This window comes from Chaetura pelagica, unplaced genomic scaffold (genome assembly GCF_000747805.2).
Source record: "Chaetura pelagica isolate M959 unplaced genomic scaffold, ChaPel_1.0 scaffold425, whole genome shotgun sequence".
Lineage (NCBI taxonomy): Eukaryota > Metazoa > Chordata > Aves > Apodiformes > Apodidae > Chaetura > Chaetura pelagica.
This window is the reverse complement of record NW_009953205.1, coordinates 1,641,211-1,650,995: the sequence shown is the minus strand read 5'-3', so window position 1 is coordinate 1,650,995 and position 9,785 is coordinate 1,641,211. Positions and strand designations below refer to the sequence as shown.

General features: G+C 36.6%; 1 protein-coding gene across 1 annotated transcript in view; it reads left to right on the top strand.

Annotated features, from left to right (window-relative positions):
- The window catches only part of CHD9 (chromodomain helicase DNA binding protein 9), a 73,112-nt gene that overhangs the window by 36,346 nt on the left and 26,981 nt on the right, over window positions 1-9,785 (top strand). The window contains 10 exon segments of the mRNA XM_009997473.1: window positions 1-29; window positions 971-1,039; window positions 1,123-1,178; window positions 2,536-2,653; window positions 3,206-3,292; window positions 4,290-4,427; window positions 6,575-6,696; window positions 7,359-7,602; window positions 8,607-8,783; window positions 9,693-9,784. Of these exon segments, the coding sequence (XP_009995775.1) occupies window positions 1-29; window positions 971-1,039; window positions 1,123-1,178; window positions 2,536-2,653; window positions 3,206-3,292; window positions 4,290-4,427; window positions 6,575-6,696; window positions 7,359-7,602; window positions 8,607-8,783; window positions 9,693-9,784 (1,132 nt within the window).

Below are 9,785 nucleotides of genomic sequence, written 5' to 3'. Positions count from 1 at the left end.
CTGCTGAACAGCCCTTACAATTATTTGTGGTAAGTAAAAACTGGAGGAGTCTCTAATGGGATCTTTGATTTGTCTCAAATAGCTCAGTGAGTAAAGTTTATAATTTGGAAGGAATATGTTGTTATTACTAACCCATAGTTTATTTAGTGTGACATCTTACTAAGGTCTTGAAAACTGGAAGAAATGGCTTGCTACTTTTTTTTCTTTTGTTGTAAATATTCATTGACTTAGCTGAAGTTAAGAATAAGATCATGAGGTGTTTGAAGGAGAGCCAGAGTTGTAAGGGATGGAGAAAGACAGTGTGATTGGGAGCAAATGAGGTGAGGGAAGGTGACTTTACTGGAAGCAACCTTTAAAGATTAGCTCTTTATCTCTGGAACCACAGCTTTAATCTTGGCACAGCTAAGTAATATCCCGTATCTGTGTCACATCTAAGCCCTGTTGGAATTCCCAGGCACGACCTTGTCTGCCTGATTTCACAGCATGTTTGTTGTCTGTGTTCAGAGCAAGTCTATTAAATTGAATTTGACAAATGCTGGGGTTTTTTTTACTATTTTTTTTAACCTGTTTGCCAGAGTTCTTTATTCCTCCATATCTGTGTAACTAAGTTGTGGGTATGTCCACTGCATTAGGTCAAATTGACAGGGCATTCACAGTGAGTCTGTGTCTGGGAAGCATGAGAACCCCCCATTGGGTGCACTCCAAGTGTGTTTGGCAGGTGAGCATTGCATCTGATGCTCTTTAAAGAGCCAACCTGACCTACTGTACTTTTGTATGTTTTTCTTTCTGGGTAATAGACCTGGATTTTAAATTTTACTCTCAGACTGATAAGAGAATGCTATAGTTAGAGGTCAAATTTGCCTTGATTGATCACTTAACAAGTTACTTGTGCTTGAAAGGTTTTAAACCTTATCAGTCTGAAGGGATGGCATTCGTTGCAACTAATGTCATTGTTTTCCTGCATTTCTAGGAAAATCCAAGTGAAGAAGATGCAGCGATTGTAGACAAAATCTTATCCTCCAGGGTGACAAAGAAAGAAGTAAGTGATAGTCATGGGGTAAAGTTGCTTATTTGAAAAAGAAGTTAATATCTTTTACATTTTCACTGAATTTCCTTTTCTAGATATCTTCTGGGATGACAGTGGAAACAGAAGAGTTTTTTGTAAAGTACAAGAACTAGTAAGTATTAACAAGTTATTTAGTTGGAGGTTTTGGCAGAAATAAGTACCATATTCATGACTAGAGTTTTGTATTGTTTGAAGAGTAATTACAACCAGGTTTTGTGATCTTTTGAGACTTTTTGTTACAAGTTTCATCATAAAATTCCTGAAAATATGCATTATATTATTAGTAATAATTTCTAAATTAGTATTGTGAAACCAGCACTGACCAATAAGCTGATAGCCATTACTGCCACATGAACAGCATTTTTAGAGAGGATATGTATTTACTAAATCCAACAGGGACTACATTGCCCGAGGCTGGTCTTAATTTCATGAATGTAAATCAGAGCTATTTTGTGAACATACATTAGATCTAGTGTCATACATTTGGGAGAGGCTGACGTAGGAGTCAGTCTTACTGGTTTAAAAAGAAAAAAAATCAGTGATAGAACTGATTTTACATTAGAGGCAGGAATTTAAAAAATAATTCAAACCTAGTGCGTGTCTTCCTGTCACTACTCAGTTCTTCATGCTGAAAATGCAAGCAGATTTTTAATTTTAGATATATGAGCAATTTCATTAGATTCTTGCTAGTAAGTTATTTTTTTTATTCTGGATTCATGCTTTTGGGGACCATTGAGCTCTTGTTTTCTGAAAGGATAAAGTCTGTCTTTTCATCTGAGAATGAGTAGTGCCCAGCAATAGCTCTTCTTACTTTCTAGCCTGTCTTTAAAAAGCTTGAAAAGTGATTAAAGCATAGTAAAAAGGGAGTGTGAAGAAGCAATATATGTACTTGTGTCAAACTTCAGAAAGGCTTGCTTGGGGTGCAGTTAGATGGTGTAGGTGCTGATGCTCATGCTTCTTTCTTCCTTTTGACTCTTGCTTTTCTCCCAACCTGATGCATTAAGAAGTCCATATTTTCCATGGGCTCTGGTGCTCCTCACAGCTCTTTTAATGGGCTCAGCTGTACAGTTCAGCAGTACCTGTGAAGAGAAGCTCACATGAAGTACATGTAAAAGTTAGATCAAATATACTAAGTAATTGATATCTCTGGATACTTTCTGATGGAGGTGTGAGATTTTAAACCTGATGTATTTAAGTTCACTTTTAATATGCTTGTTTCTTAGGACACATGAAAGAAAGTTGTGAATCCACAGATCCTATGGATCCTATCCCAAAACCACTGCCTTAACTAGCTGCTCTGTGATGATTATTTGGAGGAATAACTCTTTGATGTTGACAGTGAATTCTGTTTTAAATTATGAAATGTTCTTTTTGAGTGAAATCCTGGTTTATAAAATACATTATTTTAACTGTATATGAAAAACAGTAAGCCTTTGCTTTCAGTAATAGGTTAATCTCTGTAATTTTAGCTCTTATCTCCACTGTGAGTGGGCCACAGAGCAACAGCTTTTAAAGGATAAAAGAATCCAGCAGAAAATAAAACGATTCAAACTAAGGCAAGCACAAAGAGCTCATTTTTTTGCAGATGTGAGTATGAAATACACAATTAAATAAACTTTTTTTTTTCCCTTCTAAAATCGTGTTTAGTGGTTTGTTTCTAGATAGAACAACTGAATGTTGAGATGCAGTAAATTAGCCATCATGTTGGAGTTTTTGGTTGCTGTGGTGGTTGTTTGTTCAACGTAATTATAAGAGCAAGTCTTTCAGAGTCACTGAACTGACCTGACTGGCATAGCTTAAAATTGGGATTGTTTGGATAACTACATGAAAGTGGTGAGGAGGGAAATACTGTGTTAGTGTGGCTGGTTATTTTCTCTACTGCATGACTTTCACAGGACAGCACTTCATCCCAAAATGGCTGCATTTTCTATTCTAATATCAGAGCCCTCTTCAGTGCCCCTTGCGAAAACAAACAAACAAAAAAAAATAAAAGGGGGGGAGGGGGGTGAGATTTGAAGGTATGTGCAAAAGCCTCAATACTTTCCAACTGCCAAATTTATTTTATATGCCATAAGACCAAGTCTTAGCATAGACTAGCTTTTTTGCCTCTCTACTGATTTTATTAATCTTGCATTGCAGATGGAAGAAGAACCGTTTAATCCAGACTATGTTGAAGTAGACAGGGTATTAGAAGTATCTCTTTGTGAAGATAAGGACACTGGTGAGGTAAATACATCTTAAAGCAAGTCAAGAAGTTACACTTCTAAGTAGTGTTTCATAATTGTAATTTGATCAGATTCCACTGTAACACCTTAATGATTTTAAGCTTCAGTAATATTTTTAATGAGACATTTGGTTCTTGTCATTTCATATTCTAGCCATGCGTTTTGATACAGGAATCAGAGTTCAGTGGCTTACATTTCTATTAGTATTAATAGGTCATAGTAGACAAAGCCTATGCAGTTATTGATATAAATGTGATGTTTGACAGTTGGCTTGTGAATTCTGACAAAAGGCAGATCCCATGTTCTGTGGTGTCTCCCTCATAGTGATAAGGGGAAAAATAGCCCAGGAAGGCAGGGCAGTGGTGGTTCCCTCTTCCTCCTGGGCTTTAGGCAGGCAGTGGTTGAGAGATGTTTTGAAAACCACCACTTGAAGTACCTCTTCTGGAAAGTTATTACAGGACAGAAACATGAGATTAGGAAATAAAGGAAAACAGAAAAGTAAGTCAAGCAAATAAACTGCCAAAACTGAGTGAGTCTGAGACAAGCAGAACAAAGACTCACCAAGTTGTTGATTAAGGGTACTGGAGTAGTTAGGATACTTAATCAGTTCTTCTCTATAGCAAAATGAGCAGACTTTTAACCAGTGATTTCTGCATTAATCTTCCTAAAGCTAAATTGAGGGTTCATGTTACTTCTCATATTATGCAACTGGTTTGTCATCATTACACTTTTAGAAAAAATGTGGTTTTGTCATAAGACTTTTTCTCAGCTTCTCAAAAGATTAAGTTTTATTTGTTATTTACTGAACCTAAATCAAATAATCTGCTTTGGTGTAATTTTTGAGTCTTTTACTACATTTTTATACATGTCATTCTGCAGACCTGTAAAAGTTCTCTGTTTTGTTGAGAAGACCTCTGTTTCAGGAACTTATAGTAAGGCATATTAACAGTCTGTATGCTAAATTAAAAGCTGATAACATTCAGAATTTTCTTCTGCAGCCTGTTATTTACTATTTAGTAAAATGGTGTTCGTTGCCATATGAAGACAGTACGTGGGAGCTGAAAGAAGATGTAGATCAAGCAAAAATAGAAGAATTTGAACAATTGCAAGCTTCCAGACCTGACTCAAGGAGACTGGTAAAATTATACCTAATTTACTTGTCTGTCTTGGCAAATTTGGTTTCATTTTCTCAACTTTAAGGTTTTGTGTTAAAACATAAGGCTTGTTGACATTCTTTGTAAAGGATCTGTGTGCCTTAATACCTAGGAATAACAGTATTTTCAGATAGGTGTAGGGATTTTTAAAATCCTCATCTGTTTTGTTACTCTGTTAAAAAAAAAATGTTTAGGAAAAAATATTAAGTTCTATAACTTTCTGAGCTTCTGAGTGAGTGATGAGCAACACTTTGAAACTAGCTGTCACAGAACCTAAACACCATTAAGACAAGGAGAAAACAAAATCAAGTATAAACATCTTTCATAGCATTAAGTCTTGTGCTTCAACACTGAAGGAAATTGGCAAATGAGATCTGTCAAACAGATTCTATAAATACTTCCTGCTTTTATTTTGCTTGTTGTCATGAAGGGGTAGCTGAAAGGCATAAAAATAGATGTAATAAGGAAATGTGGTTTATTTTAAAATTATCCATCTTCTATCTCATAGACCTGGGAAAACAAAATAGTTCTATTTTAAGTCCTGTGTGTCTTTGTCAGAGTAAGGCATGTGTCCTGCGTGGTGTAGTACGACGCTTGTTCTAACTGCTTTTACATAACTGATGATCCACAGTGTTTTAATTTATAGGCTTTTTCATGTTTTTTCCATCTACAGATCAGGACAGTAGTCATGATGAATGTCTTCATATTGTATTTATTGAATTCTTCTAGTATTTATTTAAAATCTTGCCATTTTGGCATGTGGGAAGAGGGTCTTTCATACCTCTCTGTTACTGTATTTGGCTTTGAGAGAGAAAGATTATTAAAGTGCAGCTGTACAACTGACAGTCATCTGAGCATCAGCAACAAGTATTTTTTATTCCAGGCTCCAACAAGTACAGGAAAGTATTTGCTGACTGCAGCCTTGTGAGCAGAGTGGCTGCTTCTGCTGTGGGGGAGTGGACAGATGGCAGCATGTGGGTGAGGGGAGAAGGCCACAGCTGCTGGGGAGGGACAGCTACTGCTGCACTGAGACCTGGTGTCAGGTGATGGGCACCTTGGCAATAAAGAGATATAAAATTCAGAGCTGCCAGGTGAGGCCACGTGAGTCTAGAGAGAATGCAGGCCTTTATAAATACTGAGAAGTGTAGGAGAGGGGGAAAAAAAAAACAGCTGATGAGAAAAGCTTCTACCGAATATGTTTTCGTTGAATGTGTGAGCTTGGTCACACTGGGATGCAGAGCTTTCTGAACAGAGTGTTTTCTGCTGGAATCCTACCTAGTATCAGTCAAAAACGTCACCATTTCTCTTCATTGCCTGCCAAGCCAGTGGCCAGCATATTGAGTCTCCAGGCTGAAGAACTAGTGTGCGTACATATATTTATATGTAGGGCCTCAGCTTTCCTGTAGCTTGCTAGGAACATTAAGATGCTATACCTGGATGCTGTTACTGTATGTTTTGTCATGTTTTTTGCTTCATGAATTTGTGTTTGCTGATACTGTCTTTTATCTGATCCCTTGGTGAGATCAATCCAGGGAAATAAGCCACTCGCAAGTCTTATTTTTTGTGTTGCTGGTGTTGGCTTTCTGAAGTGGCTGACTGAGGGATTGAGGGATCAGGAGTGACCAGGGCAAGTGCTGAAAGGAAATCACAATAGCTCCGTGTAGGTTGTCCAAGCTGGTTCAGGAGGGTAGCAGCAGCATCCAGAGGTTCTTAGACTTTGTGTGGATTTTGGTAGTTCCAAATAGTCACTTCGACTCAGGTTGTAGGATAGCCATTCTTAGAGCTTCCAAAGTGAAACTTGATAAGTTCTTGAAGTTTCTCATATCAATTAATTAGTGTTTCAAATTACCAGTGCCAAGCTATTTGTATGCTTAGTCTTAGAGACCAGTTGCCTGCTATTATTGAAATAGTCTTTATTTTTTAAATAATAATTCATATGTCAATAACAAATTTCAGGTTTCTGCTGACTAGTGATTAGTAAGTAATGTTAACAGTGTCACCTTCCAAGTTTCAAATTTGAATAATTACATTCTCAATCTAAATTGTTCACTCAGGAAATAGTGGGTTAGAATATTTTGGAAAAATGAAGTGTGTACCAACTTGCGCGTGTGTTTATCTTTCCCTTAAAGGACCGACCACCTCCAAACTCCTGGAAGAAGATAGAACAGTCCAGGGAATATAAAAATGGCAATCAGCTCAGGGAATACCAACTGGAAGGACTTAACTGGCTCCTATTCAACTGGTACAATAGGTATATGCATGTCATGTTTTTAATGTAAATTTTTTATCGCTGTTAATACAGATTAATACCGTTTCAACTAAATTTGTGTTAATTTCTCTGCTTATAGCTAAAAGGGTGTAATTGCAAAAATTTCTGTGCATACAGAGTGAAGGGCTGGAGTGTATGGCTGAGGGTGAGCACCTGCTGGTAGCTCAAGTAGTTTAGTTATATGCAACTGACTTAGTTTTGGAAACAAATTGGAAAGTTTGTCAGTGATGGTGCAATGCATGTTCATGTGAGTGTAGCTGGGGTACTTCCCATCTGTGACTTATAGGGAATCCATTGCTTTCTAGGACTTGGGTCAAGGTGTGCATGTAGGAAATCTGATTTTAATTCCTTTAGTTAGGGACAATGTAGTCCTAAAACAATGCTTTTGGAATATTTTTCTAGCAGAACCTCATAGAACATTCCATGCTCAGGTTTTGCCAGTACTAAACATGATTGAAGGTTTGTGGCTTTGTGTGTGGAGCTCCTTCTTTCCCCACAACCAAGCATCTTCTACAGTGCCGTAGTTTTGACTATAGCTTTAAACTGGTGTATTGGAGAGGTGTTTTTATAAACTGCTTATTTGAGTAAAAGCTTTAGTGTTTGTGCTTTCTTTGATACTAATAACAAATATATTTTACTTTCAGGCGAAACTGCATTTTAGCAGATGAAATGGGTCTGGGCAAAACCATTCAGTCAATTACATTCCTCTATGAAATCCTCCTGGCTGGAATAAGAGGGCCTTTTCTGATCATAGCTCCGCTTTCCACCATAGCCAACTGGGAAAGAGAATTTCGCACATGGACTGACCTTAATGTTGTGGTGTATCATGGAAGTATGATCAGCAGGCAGATGATTCAGCAGTATGAAATGTACTTCAGGGACTCCCAGGTATTGCAATGTCGCTTGTATGCAATAACTTACCCAAAACCTGTTTCAAGTAGTGGTAATGATAAGGATACTTTACATTATCTGTACATATGTCTTAGTAAAAGTAGCTGGTTTGTTTTTTAAGCTTTTCACGGAGCTGAATCTTAAACATATGCTTACTGAGCACATTTTGTGGAAGTGGGTGCGGCAAGATGTGTGGTGTTTGTCTGCTGAGTAATTGTGCAGCTGAACAGCAGTGACGCTGGTACTCACGCAGAGATTAAAGTGTACACAGATGGTGGCAGTTGGGTCCTGAATTTGAAGAGCAGAGAGGAAAAAATACAGCCATTTAAGCTCTATGTTACCTTTCTGTAGCTGATGATTTCCATTTCCTAGCATGAACTAGCTTTGTGTACGGTTTGCTTTTCCGACTGAAATACTTCGTGTTAAATGAAATTTAAAAAATCTTCAAATTTTATTATTTTAAAAGGGTTTTTTTCCTTAAGTAGTGCTAAATACTAAAGTGACATGTTTCCTTAGTGAATTATTATATACTGCCTTATGGAAGGCCTTCTGTATTCTTTTTGACAGACCAGGATAAAAAGTGTTAATTTAGTTCTCAGGTGATATTTTGATTACTTTGAGTGCTAAATGTGTCACAATCATGTATTTTGATTAACTGACTGTAAGGTTTTTCCTGTCAGTCTTTCATTATCCCAGGGTTAAAAATGTTATAATATCTGCATGCACCTTTTGAAACAGTTTTGTTAGGTGGTTATATGAGTAATGCTGAAGTGGTTAAAATGTTACTGTTGCTTTGACAATATTGAATTTGTGGCTATGGATAATTACTCATTAGTATTAATTACAGAGTTACAGAGATGTCAAAAATGTGTATGGGATGACAAAACTACTTCTAATGTAAAATCTGATGCCTGGCTCTTCATATAATTTCAGCATCAATTTCTTTAAATTGAGTAGATTGAAAGTGATGTAACAAATTCTGTGTGTTGATGAACTTCCAGGGACGTATTGTTCGAGGCACCTACAGATTCCAAGCCATTATCACAACTTTTGAAATGATTCTTGGTGGGTGTCCAGAGTTAAATGCAATTGAATGGAGGTGTGTTATTATTGATGAAGCTCACAGACTGAAGAACAAAAATTGCAAACTCTTGGAAGGACTAAAATTAATGAACCTTGTGAGTAACTATATTTTACTTATTCTAGTCAACTGAAATATGATAGTAAATCACAAATTAGTTTTACCTGCTGAAGACAGCCTCTCAAGCAGTCTTTCTCAGGAGGTGCTCCTGATACTGCCTTCAAATATGTTTATTTTTGATAGATGATGCTTATATGTTTTTAATTAAATAGAATGTGACAGGTACTAACTGTGAGCAGAATTTATATTGGATGATGCTGTACTGTAGTTTACTTTGATTATTCTGATGATTTACTTTTAAGTTTCTGTTATAGTAATAGGTTTTCTACAAGGTTTTATTCAGTAATTGATGTTTAAAAACCTAGCAAGTATTTTAAACAAGTTGTTCAACAGTCAAAGCAAGTAGTAGAATTTAAATGGAAGTATTGTCTAGTCCTGAGGTTAAGGTTTTATTTGACATAGTGATAGATTTTAAAAAGCAGATACTGCCTTGAATCTGGAGGCTATTAGTATGTTACTACAAGAAGCACTATGACTGGTTTTGCTTTGGGGTTTTTTTTGGGGGTTCATTATTACTTTGATACACTTGTTCCTATACATGCTCTAGGAGGTCTTACTTGCTTGTTCATATATGCTTAGTGTGCATTTTCCACTCACATATAATAGTATAATGCTCTAGTATTAAATAGTATATACTCTGGTGTTAAAGATATGTGACTATTAGAGGCAAAAGTTGAAGTCTTCAGTTGATCCTTCATTATGGTTGTAGGAAGACAGAATGTAAAGAAAAGCTAGAGAAAATATTGTTGTTATTTTATAAATCTGTTTATTGCTTTGTACTTAGTGACAGGTAGAACTAGTATTTTCAGGTTATGGTGCTCTGGCTTAACACAGATTTTGGCAGATGTGTGCAGAGAAGGTCATATGAGTTTTGTTTCCATTTTAGGAGCATAAAGTGCTGCTGACAGGTACCCCACTGCAGAACACAGTAGAGGAGTTATTTAGCCTCCTGCATTTTCTTGAACCATTGCGTTTTCCT